Source organism: Neolamprologus brichardi, chromosome 4, assembly GCF_056152115.1.
Source record: "Neolamprologus brichardi isolate AB-2024 chromosome 4, ASM5615211v1, whole genome shotgun sequence".
Classification (NCBI taxonomy): domain Eukaryota; kingdom Metazoa; phylum Chordata; class Actinopteri; order Cichliformes; family Cichlidae; genus Neolamprologus; species Neolamprologus brichardi.
Window position 1 is genome coordinate 11,105,731 of NC_142107.1, and position 19,190 is coordinate 11,124,920.

Sequence of the window (19,190 nt, forward strand, 5' to 3'; positions counted from 1 at the left end):
GCTGCCAGCTGCAACTCCTTTCTTTTTTATTTTTAATATGGAAGTTTTCAAGTAAAGTGTGAATGTTATATGCACACAATCAAATCAATTATATCATCTGGTGCAGATCAAATGAACTTTTGTTGCCCAAAACAACACTGGATTATGTTCTTGTGAAACTGGCTGACCACCCCCAAAATGATGGAAACTACTTTGCTAATGGTGTCAATACAGTAAAAGGTCATTGTTCAAACAGTGTAAATCATTTCAGGAAAAAAAGATGATGCTTCCTCCACACACAGAGTTCATTGTTACCTACAGCAAGCCAGCCATTTCATTTTCACTTGGTCTAGTTTTTCCACACAGCCGTCTGCTGCCTGCTTATCTGATGGCTTTGTGAGGTTACCACGTGCATGTCTTGCTAAGACCTGTCCCTTAGATGCATGGTATGCAAACTTCTTGTTTGGAGGTTTAATGGATTGGGAACTAGTGGAAAGTAGGGTAATTATGAAGCGAGACAAAAGGTTGTTTAATTGTTTGCTGTGCCAGCGTACACAAGGTCTCAGTGACCTTTAAGAATGAGGGCAACTCTGAGCTTTGCAGAAAATATGCTTCACTACTGCTGTGTGTGTTGATTAGATTTTCTTTCCCACAAAAACAGCAGCATTACAGATAACTGAGTTTATTTTTTACGGTTGCTTTTATAGCAGTGTTCACTTTATTAGGTAACAGAAGCTTAAGAGAGGCAAGAAATAAGAGTCCATATGGTACATACTCCTAAGATTGTTTTTCATCTGCTGATAGCTCACAATTATGCACTGAAATGAAGAACAGGTTGAAACATATCTGCTCAAAAGCTATGGAGTGATGCCATCTCTCAGATGTATGAAAAAAAAAAAAAGCATGCTGCAAAACAGTCTGCACCTTTTTAAAAAAAAGAAAGAAAAAAAATATATATATTTTTTTTTCTGTGCACCTCCAAACAAGAAGTTTGCATACCATGCTCGCCCTAAGGGACAGGTCTTAGCAAGACATACACATGGTAACCTCACAAAGCCATCAGATAAGCAGGCAGCAGACGTCTGTGTAGAAAAACTAGACCAAGTGAAAATGAAATGGTACAGAGAGAAATGACTGGCTTGCTGTAGGTAACAATGAACTCTGTGTGTGGAGGAAGCATCATCTTTTTTTTCCTGAAATGATTTACACTGTTTGAACAATGACCTTTTACTGTATTGACACCATTAGCAAAGTAGTTTATCTATCTATCCACACACACACAGACTTTTTCCTGATCAACACAACTTTGCTTCCATATCAAAATATATGTAAAAACATCCACATAGGAAGAACTGGTCCAAAGGGAGAAAAAAAACAAAAACAAAAGACAACATTGATTTTTTTTTTTTAATGCTTTGTTTAATTTTGTGTTTCCACCATAGAAGAAGCACGGCATTGTACATTAAGTTTCACTTTGATTAAATTTTCTCAGAAAAATAAAGGAACAAAAAAATAAATAAACATTTAATCATCTCTAATCTTTTGTTATTAAATAAATAAAACTGAACTCAGTCATGAAAAGTGCAGAGCCTTTCTGTGTCTTTCTGGTGTTAACACACTCGTTTTCCAGTGTCCACTTACTCTACGTTTCGCTCTTAGTGTGCCACCGAACTACCACTGGTGAGCCAACTAATGCCAACTTACAAAAACCTACTTACACTAACAATTAAACTCCTTAGACGTCCAATATTACAACATTCCAACTTCTCAGTTTACACAACTCTGACTCAACCGCCATCTTATCAAACACTGTAACACAGTGTAACACCCTTACATGTGCCTCTCTCTTCCAAACACCAAAGGGCCCAGTGGTCACGGGGCAGCCATTACAAAAAACAAAAACCTGAATACTATTGCAGGCGGACGTAATACTTTTGGATTTTAAAGTCAGTCTGCATGTGAAAATGTGCTTTTTGTTCATTGATCCAACTATAAATATTTCTCACAACAAATATAATACATCTAGCTACTGTTTGCCACTTAACTTTTGATAAGGACGCAACAGGCATGTCTAAGACTTTGAGGGCCTGAAAGCATTTACAGCACCTGCACCCTCTGAACAGTGTAACAGAGAGCAAGTCATATTGAGATGAATAACATTCAGTTGGAGGATTCATTGTCCCTGACCGGTTGTTCGTTTCCGCTGAGGTCCTCTTTCGTCTTTTGGATGCAGGTGAAGATCTCCTTGAAGAGAGCCTTGTACTCCGGCTGCTGGCCGTCTTCAAGAAGCACGGACAGATCAGACAGAGCTGCAGAGCTGGACAGGCGTCGGCGGGAGAGGCCGCTGGCAAAGGGACTGCTGGATGTCTGGACGGCTTTGTGGCTGAGCTCGTCTGAGGCTTGCTGGCATCGCTGTAACAGCTCATCGTATTTCACCTGGAAAACAAACATATTTTAGGGAAATCTTTCTTCAGTTTTCAAACAGAACAAAAAAAAATTAACTTTTACATCAAACATTCTGACATAGAAGATATTTTTTAGGAATGCTCTGTTCCACAGATACACCACCTGCAGTGCGCTGTACTGTGCATCCACCTCATTGAGCAGAGAGATGCCCCTCTTTTTCACAGCCTCAGCTCGACGTATACATAGCTGCTCGTGACTACGGAGAATTTCATCTGGGTTTGTTGCCTTCAACACGCTGTCACTGTTGCACCTCTGTCGGCCGAATCTGCTCTGCTCCTCGACAGTTTCAGTCTTCTCCTCTGGCTTGCTTTGCTCTGGGCAGGGCTTGTCCTCCGAGGCAAAGAATACAGTGTCAGGCACCAGCAGCTCGTCGGGTTTCCTGACAAGGGTGAGAGTGAAGGGGAACACGCGCATTTAAAAAAAATAAAATAATAAAATTACACACTTCGGCTGAATGTCAACAGCAATATCAGAAATAGAGCTAAAATAATTTCACAGTTTGAATCTTCTCCACACATAAAATCATCATCAACCTTTTGGTGCAGTCGGCGCGCCACAGAAGCTGCAGCTGTTCTACTTCGGCCTCCAGCTCCTTTTGTCTGACCTGGTAGCCCGACAGCTGGACCAGCCGCTGTTCCAGGGTGCTGTTTTCCCTTGCTGTCAACTCCATCTCCCGCTCTGCAGCCTCCCTGCGGCTCCGCTCAGTAGCTATCTGGCTTTGAAGTGTCTGGATGGAGCGCTGGAGAGCAGCGTTCTCCTCCTCTGGGTCTGGTTGCTTTTTTCGGTCTTGAAACGAGCCATAAGGTGACCAGAGTCCATCCACAAGGTGACTGCCATTGGCTACATACCTTAGGCGGTGATTAAAGAGCTTATTAGAGCATCACTTTGAGAGAACAAACAACAAAAGCGATACTGAGGTGAGTTGTTGAGGATATCCTGAAGTGATAAGTGCTGCCAGCGTTACTGAAATATTCTTTGAACTGGATCTAACATGGTTGGACTCAGACACTAACAAACTCTCTTACAATGTGAGAATGAAATGAAACTGTTTATCATGGTGAAAGTGATTTTTCATTCTTCTTAAAAGGTCCACTTTGATAGTGTAGGAAATTATAAAATATTTAAAAGACAATAATAATTTTAAAAAAAAACTTCATAATGCAAACTAGATATTGTCATATTAATTTAATTAAACATTAAGACAGATCGGAGTCATTTTTGCTTCTAAGGTTTTTAATTTAACATCCTTTTACAACAAAGACATTTTATGACCTTACATTTCTCAACAAAATTTAATACCCAAAGACTAAGAATCTGCAGAACTCCCGTTACCATTTTGACTTTTTCAATAAGACTGTGTCCTCAAAATCTAGTTCAGAGAAGCTCTGAGTTGAATTACTACCATACATTTCGAGCACTTAGGCTTTATTAGCAGCAGAGAGTAAATTTCCCTGTATTCTTGGCAGAGGTTACTTGGGTCTCTAAGCAGTCTGAGAAGAATCTTTATTGTAATTTTTAATGCATTAATATTACATAATTCTTTTCAATGACATTTAAAGTCCACTACACCTAGACCATTAAATAAATTTCTAGACACATTGTTCAGGATTTTTAAAGGCGACAGTTCTACAAAATACACCAAATAAGTGACGTGAGATGCAGCAGCCACATTAGTAAACAGTGACAATGGGGGAGGATTAGCTTCCCTCCCTCATGGATTATGTCTAAAGTAAGCTCTCTGGGTGACCTGAAGATGTCAAGTCAGCATACGTGACATGAGACAGCAGCGTACTGAAGGTACCACAGCATGAGAAAACGGACCCCAGCTCTCAGTGTTGAGATACTTTCAGCTTCCCTTTTCTTCTTTGCTTTCATGTCAAGGAAGAAAGACGCTGAATCATATTTTCTTTGGTGTTGCCAGATAATTTGAGGCCATGTTTCATTTGTCATTGATCAAAGTGATCAAGAGTACAGAGACAACTCACTGTCTTTAATCCACAATGCTAGGTACAGTTTACCACACCATTTCCTCTGTGAAAACAGTTCCTCTAAAGATGAGCTATTAGCATTGTGTTGCTAAATGTGGGTGATGAAAATAGTACCTGTCATGGTGCAAGTCATACAGCTCTTTAAGACAGGACACGCTCTGTGCTCCAAGGCTGCGCCTCTGCTCTGCCAGCTCTCTCTTATTTCGCTCTGTTTCTGCAGTCTTTAGCTCCCCGACTTGGGCCTGCAGGTCCTCCATGAGGGTCTGAAGCGCTTCGATAGTCTCAGTTAAACTGAAGGAAAACCAAAAAAACAAACAAACAAAAAAAAAACGACAACATGTTACTGTGGTATATTTTTTATTGGAAGCTGACTGGGTGGATAATTATTTAAAACACGATTTGAAAGGGTAATTCACAAATAACTGGTAGACTGACCTTTGGATCTTGTGTTGGGCCATGCGGTTGTCCTGCACCAGTCTCTGATTGCCTTGCTCCAGATCCCTGGCGGCCGTGTCTAGCTGCTCATACACTTTGGCATGCTGGTCATTCATCTGACGCAGCAGCTCCACTTGCTTGGTTAAGTACTGGTATAGAAGAGAGGGAAAAAAACAACAATAATAATAATTTCAAGTTGGAGTAGCACCACTCCTTAAAATTTTCCATGTCGCAACTTAAAATCAAGGGAGAATTTAATGTTCCAAGTTCCTACTCATACCACTCAATGAGTTTCTTTACATTCTTCTAGGAAAATGGGTAATACAGCAAACTAAGACAGTTAAGACCTGTTGCCACTGATTTCCCATTCAGTTCTTCCTGTTTCTCTTCTGTATTAATGGCCTTTAGACAGCCACCTTTCCACTGAGATAATTTATAATAGAGCTTTATTAAACAGCACATGGATCAACTGAAGGGTCAGCTGCATCTCTCGAGGTCTGTGTGAGGTTCTTGCTTCCCCACCTTTTATTTTAAAAGCTGGATGGGTACAACTGATCACAAATGAACTTCAGACACAGAGCTCTCAGTACTGTAGTGTTAATGACAACACAGGCCTGTAACCTGTATTTGTCTGCTGACCAGCTTCATCAGTAGGTCAACCGGTGACATCAGCATCAGTGCTTGGCTTTTCAAAACGCTACACTGGACTCGTGACAGTTTTCTTTGGCAAGCATTTCTTCAGACCTTTTGTAGTTTCGTGAAACAAAAGCACACCTCTGAGACTGGAAAGGCGGGTAGCCAGTACAATGCGGGTCAAAGAGATGTATTGGGATTACCAAAACAACCTCTATAAATCCTTCCACCGAAGACGTAAACAAATTAAGGCTCTTATGTGTGCTGACCTTCTAAGTGCTGTCCTCCAACTCAGATCATCAGCAGTTTACGCATGCGCTATGTCTTAGAACTAAAATATGAGTCTCTCTGCTATTGGATGTTTATTATTTTTAGAATACAAAAACAAAATTTTATTGACTCTAACACAAAATCAAAACCAGGAACAGCGTCCAAGTAAAACAGTGGTATTCTGTTACTGGAAAACCAGTGAAAGTCTTCAAATAATTAGGTAGACAAATGTTCTGCTCCTTGCCAAAGGCTTATTAGATCAGACTGGGTGGGATTAGCTTTTACTCCAACCTATTTTCAGCTGTGCCAATTTCACAATGACTTTCCATTCGGACAGCTTTTCACATGTCTCAGCATGGACTTTTCTCAATGAGTCCTCTAATCATGGACTCATTCACCTAAAAATCAACCAGAAACTGCATACACTGACAGACGAAATTCTGAAGCACATATTGAGCCTCAAAAACTCAGATTAGTTCCTTCCTAAAATTTATCACCTCGATTTCCTGCAGCTGCTCCTGGTTGGTGGAGTACATCTGCTGCAGGGCCTGCTCCAAGTCATGGTTTCTGTCGAGGAGGGTTTTCCCCAGCTCTGCTGCCAAATGAAGATCTGTACAAAAAAAAAAAAGAAGAAAAAAAAGAGTCAAGTAAAACACGCAAACACAAGTTTCGGGATGGACTCAGTGCCTGAATACAGACAGCTGAAAGAATTAGGCAAGTGTGTAAACGTAGCCTCACGCCAGTGCCACTCACAACAACAACTCATTGTCCCACACCGAGGAATCTAAGGCATGCCTTGTGACCCCTTTCCCCTACTAAATTCTCATGAGTACTGGATCTTGGCCAGCCATGTGAAGCTGGTCTTTTGTGGGACTACTAAGTGCAGGGAATAAAAATGCAATTAAACCAAGCCAAGATAAACTTTAAATGTCACTAACAGACATGGCAAAATTAACACATTTTTCATTCAAGAAGAAGGACAGGAAATTGTGTTTGAAAAGGGTCTGGCAGAAGCTGAAGTACTGATGCAACCTCTTTACTTACGTAAAAGCAAAAAAAGCACAGAGGCTGAAGTGTACTCAAAGTATAAATTTAAAACGTAGCTACTCAAAGGACATTTATACTTTCCATTTTTGTGCAAAGCTCATGTACTTTTGACACATTTTTGTGTTCACTGCACACGTTTTACATACATACTTTTATTTCTACATCTTCTAGGTTAAGCGTGTGCAATCAGCACCAACAGTGCGTACACCAGCAGGATTATAAAGTAGCATTTTGCGTGGAACAAACATAAAATAAACAAGTGAACTACCTAATAATCTTAAATCCTACTCTGAAGTCCATAAAGTTGGTGGAGGAGATGAAGCGGCATACATTTCTTCCTAAATCTCCTTGTGTAAATGCTAAGCATTTTTGTTGTTATCCATGCCCACTGAGGAATGCTACAGGAAGTCATTCTGCCCGCCTGTTGCCAGTGAAGGCTGCAATTTTTTCCTACAAGTTCATCTATTCAATCATGATACTAAATGATTAACAATTCTCAGTTAGTAGTTGTTGTTTTTTTAGACCTGGGATAGACTGGAGACCTGTCCAGGGTGTGCCTCTGCCCTGTGCAACCCCTGAAATTGAACAAGCATAAGAGACTGGACAGATGGATGGATGTGATAAAATATACTTGTAAGATGGGCAGCATGATTTTCCTCATCCCAAAAGGAAAATCTACTTTATTTTAGGATATAAAATACAAATAAACTTTAATTGGTTGGTCAGTCATCTATTTTCAACTATCTGCCCATTTCACATCACTAAATTATAACCTAACTCTGGTTGCATTCATATAACAATACACTGTAAACAACACATTCACAAATCTGCCACACCACACACATAATTATGTTCAATGTCGCATCTTCTTCTTCCTTACTCCTTCTTATTCACAGTGATATCGGTTAGAGGATCTGTGTGGCTCGCTTAGAAGCACAGACAGGGGTCATGTTAGTCTGAAAACAATAAACACAGGGGGACCGGTGACAGCCTCAGGAAATCCTGGCTGTGTAGGAGACCTCATGTGGATTGGATGACTATTGTGGGTCTGTGCCACAAGGACTTCAACTTCAATTTAATCTGTGAGCTCTTATTTAGGGGCTTTTGTCACTGTTTTTCCTAAGGCTCTTACAACTAACATTAGTGATAAAAAAAACACTTAAGCTAATAGTAAAATTATTTCAAGTATATTTTTGAACTAAACCTAAAACTAGAAATAAAATGTACATAAAATGCCTTTAATGTTAGTGTTGGTCAATTTGAAGTGATCAACAAGCATGAGGAGCCCTGATGCATAAGTTTATTGAGACATCCTCATGGCTGTGAGTCAGTTTTACAATGAGTTGTGTTTACATTACTAATACCTATTCTGGATGTGTTAAATATTACCTCTACCAACTATTTTAACACTTAACCTAGCATAAAAATAGCATAACTAAATAAAAACTCAACTTTAACAAGCAAACTCACTCTGGAGACTAACTGAAACTTAACTAAAAACAATAGCTACAATAGGCAGACAGTAGCAGCAACGCTCATTAATTTACTCATTTAAAATAAAACATAAAACTGGAGTAACACAACCTGCAGAACTCAGTCAGACACAGACGCAGTCAGTCAGAGTTAGGGTGCGACCTCAGGGCTGAGCGGCTCTTACCATGTTCGAGCTCTTGCTGGTTGTACCAAGACTCTCCATTCTTCTCAAATTCTTCCTCCAAAATCATGTCGGTTAGCATTTTCAAACCGAGGGGTGACCCAAAACTCCACCCGACAGGAGCCCCACACACTTGAGTTTGACGGCTAGAAGCTGACCGCAGTCCACCGCCTCGAGTGGTCAAACGTAACTCACATCCTCCCCGGTGTGTGAGAGGCTTTAAAGTCTGTTGTCTACAGCAACGTGGCAAATCACCCCAGAATCCGGCAGGAGGCAGAAAGAGCATATACGAAATTTAATCGATTAATTAAGAAACGCACTGAACACATTTTACTTGGTTTTTTTTTTTATCCTTATGCACAGTTAAATAAAGTTACAATAAGGAATGACAGTTAAATATTTTAAAATCAAGTTTCACTGTCGTAACGTCCCACGTTGCCTGATGGAGATTTGTATTGACGAATTACGAAGCAGTAAATACAAGGAAGGAACTTTTTATGCCCAATCAGATCGTGCTTCTTATCCTGAAGTCCCGCCCGTTGGTGACTGTCAAAACAGCTTCGTTGGGGTAGATTTTCTGTTTTTTACCATGCTTGGGTAAATATTTAGCAAGTGTTACTTCCTAACAAGTGTACATTCATGGGAATTAGTGAACAGGAACAATATTCGTCTCATTGCCAGACTCTTTTTTTTTTTTTTTGCACAGTGGAATTTTGCTATTCTTACAGCAGTATCATTAGCAATGCTAAACAGCAGTAGCGTTGTAAAACCGATGCTGCAGGTGACAACAACTCCTCCTCGCTCCTTGCTCGTTTAGAGACACATTTAACTTGGTTAGGCTCTCGTGGCCGTGAAGGTGAAACCTGTCTCGAGCGTTTCCAGAGCGGAACAATGAATGTCTTCCGACACCTAATAAACTTTGGGGTGAACCCTGCAGCGCTGGCTTATGCCATGACCACTCTGGGGTCTAGCATGATAAACAATATGTTCAGCTTCTACTATGTGAAACTCTTCCTGAATAGGTACAAGATATCCGAAGGAGCGTTTCACCAATCACAAGTGAGTATGTTGACCTGTCCTTCTTGACCAATACTCTGTGAGTTGCACAGTTGTAGAGTACAATTTAAAGAGCCGGTTGCTTGAAATAAAAAACAACTGGCTTCTGAATTCTTCAAAGCATCAAAAAGAAAAGATTACCCATAAAAATTTCTATGGGTTTCTATGGAATTTCTGTCTTCATAACATCACTTCAGTATCCGTGAAATTCTCAGCCAGTTGCAGTCAAGAGGGCTAATATAAGCCGATGTTGATGTTGATGTCGATGTCTAACATGCATGCCCAGGAATGACTTATTTTAGTAACCTAACGATTACTGATTATGATTGAATAGTAATTGTAGTTTCTCTCTACCACTATAAAAAGGATTTGCTTGATGGCACTCAGTGGAATAACAAATACACAGAACAATGGGAAAGTCCAGAGAGCTCAGTGAATATTTAAGCAGGAAAACTGCTGATTTACACAGGATGGGAAAGTCTCTTGGAAACATTTCTAAACAAATGCAAATTCCAAGATCATCAGTTTAAACAAGTTATTCAAATGCAATTTGCAAAGGTCTAGAAGAACACCCCAACTGTCACTCTCAGATGATAGGAAATGGGTTATGATGTTCAGGAAAAACTCGAAAACCACCAAAGCTGAAGGCTACCGTGAACTGGAAACTGCTGGAGCACCAGCGTCACCGTCCAGAGTGAAGTGAGTTTTACATCGCCATGGACTGCGAGTGTGTCAACCGAGATAGAAAGCCCCTCCTCCAAAGTCTGCATCTTCAAGTTAGACTGAAATCTGCAGCTGCTCACATGGACAAGCCAAAAAAGACTTAATCCTAACCTGGTCAAACAAGGCAAAAAAAATTGAGTTATTTGGACACAGTGGCAAGGAATTTTTGAGAAGTAAAGTTGAGACTTTCAATCTTAAGAATGTTCCATCAGCTTTGGACATGGTTGTGGTAGCATTATGCTGTAAGGCAGTTTTGCGCCCAGTGGTACTGATATATTGCACAAAATGGGTGGAATAATGAAAAATGAGGACTAGCAGGAGTCACAAAGACAAGGGTCAGCTCGGTAAAGACTTTGATATGGACCAAGGGACGGCATAGGTTTTGGGCTTAACTCTATTTTCATAAGTTTTACAGCTTTTCCTGATGATAAAAACCTCCAACATTGTCATTCATAATACAAGTTCATAAGTGATTAACCAATGGATAAACAATTAAATGGCAGCAAAGTTCCTGTGTTATTTATTTATTTTAAAGTTTACTTTTTAAAAAAAAAATTCTGACAGATTTCCTTGTTATTTTTTTTTATTAATACTTTTACATGCTTCCTATCCACAGGTGGTGTACATGGTGTGGAATGCAGTTAATGACCCTCTCTTTGGTTACCTGCAAGATAACTCCAGGGTACCCTGCTGCTCTCACCGACGTCTCTCCATCCTGTACGGCGCTCCCCTCTACTCGCTAGCTTTTCTTTTAGCCTGGTTCCCGTGGCGTTCCTACGCCCCTGGCGACTGGTTGAGTGGTTTGCACTTGACAGTAGCGCTGTGTGCTTTCGATGGCATGCTAACTTTTGTGCTGTTGGCACAATGTGCCTTGTTTGCAGAGATTTCCAGCCATCATCAGAACAGACTTAGACTCATAAAGTACAACCAGGTAGGCCCTTCATCCTGATGTCTATTCTCTCTATGTACCTAAGCACGTCATTCTTTTCATATCCCTTCTTATTTATTACCAGGTGGCTTCTCTCATTGGCTCATCCAGTGTCCTCTTCTGTGGTGTGGTTTCCAACAACATGGAAGACTTCTTGGCCTTTCAGGCATTTGCTGTGCTGATTGCTATCCTGAGCTGTGGCTGCATGCTCTACACAGGCCTCCACAGCGAGAGTCGCTTTGACAATAAATCATCTCAATCAGATGCTCTCGCGTCTGTTGATCAGACTTTAGATCCATTGGCATGCTCCTTCTCCACGTTGAAAACGTTGACATGGCAAATCCTGACCAACAGGGACTTTCAGCTATTTGTACTAATGAACTTCTTCCAGGTGTTCATGCTGGCCTTCTTTAATAATTTTACCATGATATTTACTGAGCACCTGATTCCTTCAGATGTGCTTCCATCATTGGCAAAGAGCATCATGTATGGAGCAGGATTCATCTGTCCACAGGTATCGTCCCACAGTGTTAGTGTTTTAGTTTTTTTCCCCATAAAGATTAGAATAAATGCTTTAAAATACCACACTGATTGCTTTAGTCCATTAAAGTCACATGTCCTGAACAGTGAGGTACAAAGATCATTTTCAGTTGATATTTACTGCTGACTGCACTGATAAAGGAATTGGTAAACTCCGACACATATGATTCTCATGCTTTGGAAAATTTGAAATCCGTTCTCAGGCGGTACCAGTTTTCAGTTCTCAATTTGGAACAAGGTTGAAATATGGGGAATATAGACAATGTTAAATGGACAGTTTTTGTAGTATTTTGGGCAGAAATATTTGCAATAACTACTTAAAACCATTTATTTATATTCGTTCATAAATAGAGCTATTCGGCTGCCCACTCTCCACCTTGCTCAAATGTCAGAGGTCTAAATAAACACCTGAAAGCACCGAAAAGAAAAGGGTTTTAAAATACTTGCAGCTTTTTAATCATCTGCTTTGCCTAACCCAATGTGTTGTTCCTGACTGTCCTCGTTTTAGCTTTTAGTGCTGAGCTCTCAGAGTCTGCTGCATAGGCATGGCTACTACAGGATCATCCTCTTCATCTTCTATGTGGAGGCTGGAATGGCAGCTGTCATGCTAGCAATTGGTCCTCAGCACTACTATTTCATGGCATTTTTCCTCACCATTAACATGTAAGAAGTTACTGCTGGGCTTGTTTGTCTTGATATGTAATTTATTTCTTTTTACTATACTGCATTGATTTTATTTCCTTTCGGTTTCTATGTTTTATACAGAGTTATAATTCAGGGCTCCTTCAGTCTTTTTGGGTTGCCTTTGGCTGACATTATTGACACTGACCTGCAGAAATACAAGCGAAGGTAAGAAACACATTCGACAGTTTGGACACCACTGTCCTTTATGTCATACCGACAAAGCCAAAGTTTTAATCAGGCGAGACATTTACCTTGTGCACTATTTCTGTCAGTTATATGTAACAAAGAACAGCTGAGTTTGATGGGAATATTATTAGTATTTATTCAGAGATGGACCAAACTGGTGGGCCTGCAGACCAACCCTGCCATCCCCTTGACTTGTGTCACTATCATGACTATAAATATGAACGTCAGCACAAATGACTAATTCAGTCATTCCTCAGATTCAAATATAAACCACCTCATTAACTCTGGCTGCTACAGCATTGTTTTAAAACCTCGTGATTTTACTACATAAACTAGGAAAATATGCAACATTATTTCATTTAAGCACTCACAAATCTGTGTACTAACATTCAATGAAACAAGTTTATGATTTAATGTGTGATGATGCGTTTTCTTCTCTTCCTCGCCTCCTGTAGTTCCCCTCTCTCTTCCATGGTGTTTGGAACAAATGCACTGTTCACAAAGCCAGCTCAGTCTCTGGCTCCTATGATAGTCTTAAGTATCCTGAACCAGTTTGGGTATGAACAGCTGAAGGATGTCACAAAGGATTCAGATCCGAGGTACAGAGAGTTTCTTGCTACTTGTTGACTTAATGGACGCAAATGTTTTTGAAGCTGGTTTTAAGATTATACCCACAAATCTATGACATGTGTCCTAAGTCTGTCTGTTAATACTTTATGTCATAACTTGCTGTACAGTAAACACTAAAAACCTGAAGAAAAAATAAGAGGGCCTTGCTGCAGCTGCTGATACCTATGTTTAATGTAGTACGTTTTCCAAAGCGTTCAGTTACTATTCAGCTTTAAGCCTGGGGCCGTTTATCCCATTATAGTATAAATATGTAGTAATATAGTATTTTTCTATTGAAATGTAGATAATCCATCCTGTATAAAACAATAGCACCATGTAACAGCAATCTAACTTTGACCAATAAACTGTGATGACACTGATGGATTTAAAGTGTGTTTTAGATTTCAAACAAATGCAGAATAAGAAGCTAATCTAAAAAGTTAAAACTGTAAAGTAGTAAAAATAAACCACCAAAAATCCACCACTGTGATCCCTTATAATTTCAGATAATCTAGACAGAGGCACATTTAATTTGAAGGAGAACAACATTTTTTTTCTATGGTTGCTATTTAGTTTTATTATGCAGAAAATCAACTTTATAGTCAACTGAATAAACACCAGTTTCAAGAGACAGCATCTCTGATTTGGCCTTTTTATTTCTAAGGTCACTGTTTATATAATTTTCTGAAATCTGAACCACTGAAACATTTGTTTTCCATCTACAATGTTTTTTTTTTTCTTGGGCTCTCCTACAGTTGCTTTGTATGTGTCACAGTTTCAATTAATTGTTATATATCTTATCACAGGCCCTCACTTGATCCACTGCGTGGAAATAAAAATAAGAGTCCCTTTAGACCACCTTTCTTCTAAGTGGCAACCGTCGTAAACATAACATTTAACCAGTGGGTGGTTAAATTGTGCTCATAGCCATGAGCACGATTGGCCATATTAGGGATAGTGTTTCTCATTGACATCGTTCAGAGCCAAGACCTTGTCATAAACTGTTTAGAGGAGTCTGAAGAGTGCTTTTGGCTCACAGCGATTCCTTGCACATAAACTGACTCTTGAAATATCTCAAATCTATTTGGTTTTGTACGTCCACTGATTCCTCTTTACACCATTTATAATCTTGTTTTTCATAGTGACATTAAAAACGAGTCACAGTAAACATGCACAGGCATGCTTTTGCAGTTTCCGTAATTAGCATTGTGACAGTCAGGATGATTCAGCTGTAAATGAATGTAACTACACCAACACTTTGTTTGTCCTTGTTTTTAGTGCCTTGGAGAGCCTCCACAGAGCCATGTTCTACTTGGTTTGCTTGGTGCCCATGTGTGTCGCTGCTCTGCAAGTCCTGGCTTGGAGGCCGTTTTCCATTCGCAACAGTCACACAGTTGACACAAAGTGTATTGATGGCTAACATCAGTATTCTCGGTATTCAAAGAACCTGGCTTAATTGCCTGTAGTTGGGATCTGTAAATGAGTCGTTTAAAATTAGTATTTTTGTATATTTAAATGAGTGAATATATTGAAATTTTAACAGGGAACAACTGTAAATCATAAAGTACCTTAAAATCAAACAAATCAAGGGGCTTTAAATATTTGAAGTGGAAAGAAGTAAATGTTTTAAATGGCAATTTTCATCTGGGTGCAAATATATCTAGATTTTATCCCACTTACTTTGATTTAAAAGTGGTATTTTACTTCCCATTTTTAAACATTTACTGATTGTTGGGTTGGGCGGGGCACAAATTCAGCATTATAATAGTTTGTTAGTTTATAATTAGTGTGTGAGATATATTTTTATGACAAAATCCCACCAACTGTTCAGCTACACTTATCAGCATCCTACATTATAAGGTGGATGTTCGGAAGGCCAAAAGGTTCTGAGTAAACAATGAACTTAAGTAAAGGAACTTTACTCATGCAAACATTGAAGTTGGATGTTAGATCGCTGCTTTAGCAATGAGAACAAATAGTCGAGACATTCTGGATCCTCAAAGAGTCAACTGAAACACAAACTCAAGCATCTACTTGAAGAGAAGTATTTAGTTAACAGCTTCACATCTCTGGAACAAAAAACTGGTCGTGTGGTTATTTCTTGAAGACTATCATTTAAGTGTCAACTTTGGTTTTTTGATCATTTTGTGCACAAAAAATATTTTGTTTAATTTTTTTGTCTGTTTATGATGCTTTTATATATCATCTATATCAGCGGTTACCCAACCCCCGGGCCTCGGACCGGTACCGGTCCGTGAGTCGTTTATGCAGTCTTTGAATGAAGGCTGTAAATGGTGAAAACTAATCTAAGGATTATAATCCAGTGTATGAATGGACATTATAATGTAAAATGTATTGAGATTTAGGGGATGGGATATGCTTCACAGCTGGCTAAGAATGCTAAACATTGCCTTAATGTGAATTTCTAATAAGTTTACTGTGATTTCTCTAAAGAGAAACAACGCCCTCTCTTTTCCTATGATAACATAAGCTGTATTTGACATACAGACATGTGCTGTATTTTGTTCTATGTTTTGGTATCAGATTCTATAAATGTGTTGTTTCTAATTAAAAATGGTAAAAAAAAATCTATCCGTGGTACATTTATGTTTTTGATTAGATTTTAAGAATATTTTAAAGAAATTCTTGGTCAATAATGTAACAAACATTAAGCGCTATCAAAAAAGTGCCATGACTTCTTTAATGAGAAATGGCTTTATCATTTCATGTCAGTTCACTGCCAGTAATCGTCGTGATTAATGATTCGTGCAATAAAAGGTGTAACATTTTGCTTTTTGTAGAAGTGAAATTCAGATGTAATTCCTCTAATGTGGATCGTCTAATTATCCCCCTTTTGTGTTGCAGAAAGCCCTGAAAATAAAATCCTTGGAAAAAGTTGTTATGAGCAACAAGGAAGCTGTGGAAGCACGGTGGAGACCAACACAACTTCGAATGCTTTGTGAGAGGCGGGTTGTGTAAGAGCCTTAACGTTTAGAGAGGAAATAGTCGCCTGGTCCACGCTGGTTTTGTAGTTTTTATGTCTCATTTCATGAGAAAAGATAAGAAGCACAAATGACTTATATCCTTTGCAGACTTGCTTGTTTCCTCAGACTCAACAGCATCATCCAGCTGGTGTTTAATGGCTTTACAATTTCCTTTCCGTCAAGATGATGGAGGTCTGAATTCATCAATTCCTTGGATGAAGCTTAGACATTTTGATAGATGTCATCAGAAGAATGCTGCAGGTCGTTGCTCGAGGCCTGAAACGATATTAAAACTTGGTCAAAAACAGTTCAATTGAACTTTCTACAGACATCCTGCGGCAGAAGTTACACAATCTGTCTGTTTGACTAAATCTAACCTCAACATGCTGCAACAACAACATTTACCTCAACTTCAGAAGAGCTTCTGCTTGCTGTTTGATTGTTTTTCTCCATGTTTCTCTTCTTGTGCATTTCTTTCAGCACGTCCTGGAACTGTACTTTTTTATTTGCGTTTTTCTATAAGGGAAAAGATGAGTAAAAATTTATTATAAAGCCCTTTTTTTTGGAGGGTGGAGTTAGGGTTTTTTTTTCTGCCTTGGTATTTACAGAGGGTTTAGTTCGTTCCTGTTCCTCTTTTTTTTTTTTTTTTTTTTTTTGCGCATCTGTGGGCTTTTCCCTATTTAGAAAACAATGGATTCATCAAACATAAGTTAAAACAGAAGAGAGAGACCTTGTCGTTTTTGGATGTCTTTCTGCAGATGTTCATATTGCAGCCATACTAGAACAGAAAGGGAAAGGTTAATTTCACGTCAGCACAAACTGACTTTCAGTCCGGCTTGCACAATAGATCACATTAAAATAAATGTGTCTGTGATTCACCTTCTTTAGAATGATGAGCATCACTATAGCCAAGCTGTAGACAGCCAAGAGGACAAATGATACCAACACGATTTTTCCCATCACTATTTTAGCATTTTCTAAAAAAAAAAGAAAGAAAAAAAAAAGAAAGTGAAGGCGTCATCTTCATTTTAATGACTGTAAAATGAGTTTTCTCTCTAAATAGTCCTTACCTCTCACTACAAGAGTTGCTCCCTCCCCTACAAACGGTGTGCAGCACCCATTCTGAGTTGCTGCGGCACAGAAGTACATCCCACTGTCACTCGCTTTAAGTGAATTAATTTGAAAAGACACTTCTCCTTGGTACTTTTTAATCATATGAAGTCGTAGAGGGACATTCTCTTTGAACCAGTAAAATTTTACTGAACACTTGGAAATAACTGTACAATTGAAAACAACTTCTTCCCCTATTTTCTTCCAGATTACGTTGTTTGACTGTGATATGTGGACATGACATGTATCCTCGCCAGCTGCAATAAACAGGCAAAAGAGAATCCATATGAATCACACCCAGCCTTTTACATATATTTCCTAGAGGAATTATTTACAGACGGCAAAGATATGAAAATGATCTTACCTGTGACCAACAGGTGGGCGAGCAGGAGAGAATGCCAAAACAACCGATCCATGTCTGCGGCTTGAAAGACACTGAATGATCTCATGATTCCTGGTATCAGCCGTTTTTTTTTTTAAATGGCTGACAACATGGGAAGTGGTAGACTGGACTTCCTCAAGTCTTCTAGTTCCTTCTTATTTTCCTGTATTGTGCAGCTCTACAGTGCAATTAATGGATTTGTATATATTCAAAGCGTGTTTATCTGTTTATGGTAACATGATATTATGAACTACTGTACTACTAGTATTTACTGTTTAAAGTGTACGTACATTTAACTCTTGATTTCACGCTCTTAAATGAAGGATTGCAAGGTTTGGTGTCACTGGCGATGGGAAATCACAAATAGCCCCGTCACCCCTTATTACCCAACATGGGCAACATTTTTGCGTGTAGACACAAATGTCAACTCATGCTGTGCACACGTGATGGCGAAATCTAGGAACGGTAGAACAATAGTTTGAATTATTGAGAATGTGTAGAGAAGTGGTGACAGGACTCTGGCAGTAATAATATCATGCGGGGTTATGCGGAAAGTAAATAACTCAGTGCAAGTCAATAAAGCTGAATGTGTAGTTTTGGTTTGGAGAAATGTGTATGAAGCAATCGTGCTCACACAAGAGAGTAAATTCTAGGAATTTTGTTTTCACTTATTTTATTTTCTCCACATTTTGTTATTTATGCGTCTACACTGCCTTGAAAGAGGATTTACCACATTCCTGACTTCTTAGCTTTTTTGCATATTTGTCACATTTCACGTTTCATCATAATCAAACACAACCTGAGTAAAAAAACAGAATGAAGTTTTTAAATTATTCTTTTCATTTATCGAGGAAAAAAAATATCCAAACCTACTCAGCCCTGCTTAAATAATTGCCCCGCTAACCTAATTATGAGGTTGTGCCCAATTTGACAGTAAGTATAGTAAGTAAGTCATAGACATCTATCAGTCTGGAAAGAGTCTCACCCGGTGAGAACCGTTATTAACAAATGCAGAAAACTTGGAACACTGGTGAGCTTACCAGGAGTGCCCTGCGAGCCAAAATTACTCCAAAAGAGCATTGAGGACTAATTCACAAGGTTACAAAAGAATCCAGAATGACATCTAAGGAACCGAAGGCTTCATTTGGCTCAGTTAAGGTCAGAGTTCATGATTCAACAATAGGAAAGAGACCGGGCAAAAATGGCCTCCATGGGAGGATTCCATGGAGAAAACCACTGATGACTAAAAAGATCACAAAGCCTGGTCTTACGTATGCCAGAAAAAACATTTTGATGAGAGCATTTCATAAAAAGAAAATCATATCAACAGCCAGTTCTTGCTGCCACGGATGGCACAGCCAGTTATTAGGTTTATGGGGTTTACAAGTCTGTGATGACCCCTCCTCATTCAACCAGGGCTCATGTTCTCAGCGTCGTGCTTGTTGTGGGCGGGTCCTCTCAAGCTGTCACTCATTCTCTGGTCCAATGCAAATCTGTCTATGTGTTTTGTCCCGCC

General features: G+C 39.2%; 3 protein-coding genes across 4 annotated transcripts; 1 reads left to right on the forward strand and 2 right to left on the reverse strand.

Annotated features, from left to right (window-relative positions):
* Positions 1-1,376: 1,376 nt before the first annotated feature.
* On the reverse strand, positions 1,377-8,912 carry cdr2a (cerebellar degeneration-related protein 2a). The gene is made up of 7 exons (XM_006791460.3): positions 8,476-8,912; positions 6,269-6,381; positions 4,869-5,017; positions 4,548-4,724; positions 2,979-3,293; positions 2,548-2,824; positions 1,377-2,415 (listed from the first exon to the last, which is right to left on the reverse strand). The coding sequence occupies exons 1-7, from the start codon at positions 8,756-8,758 to the stop codon at positions 2,140-2,142; spliced, it is 1,590 nt and encodes a 529-aa protein (XP_006791523.2). The 5' UTR covers positions 8,759-8,912; the 3' UTR covers positions 1,377-2,139.
* A 77-nt stretch (positions 8,913-8,989) lies between these two features.
* On the forward strand, positions 8,990-16,104 carry mfsd13al (major facilitator superfamily domain containing 13a-like). Of its 2 annotated transcripts, XM_087839790.1 has the most exons (8): positions 8,990-9,531; positions 10,868-11,182; positions 11,265-11,693; positions 12,228-12,382; positions 12,485-12,568; positions 13,045-13,188; positions 14,477-14,632; positions 16,064-16,104. In XM_087839790.1, exons 1-7 carry the CDS (start codon positions 9,364-9,366, stop codon positions 14,616-14,618), a joined length of 1,437 nt encoding a protein of 478 aa, XP_087695916.1. In that variant the 5' UTR covers positions 8,990-9,363; the 3' UTR covers positions 14,619-14,632; positions 16,064-16,104. The 2 variants fall into 2 exon arrangements, with proteins under 2 accessions (XP_087695916.1, XP_006791521.2); XM_006791458.3 differs by having other exon boundaries at positions 14,477-16,098.
* On the reverse strand, positions 13,768-17,958 carry LOC102785302 (uncharacterized). The gene is made up of 6 exons (XM_006791459.3): positions 17,657-17,958; positions 17,253-17,549; positions 17,062-17,159; positions 16,913-16,960; positions 16,588-16,698; positions 13,768-16,458 (listed from the first exon to the last, which is right to left on the reverse strand). Exons 1-6 carry the CDS (start codon positions 17,739-17,741, stop codon positions 16,405-16,407), a joined length of 693 nt encoding a protein of 230 aa, XP_006791522.2. The 5' UTR covers positions 17,742-17,958; the 3' UTR covers positions 13,768-16,404.
* Between the last annotated feature and the right edge of the window lie 1,232 nt (positions 17,959-19,190).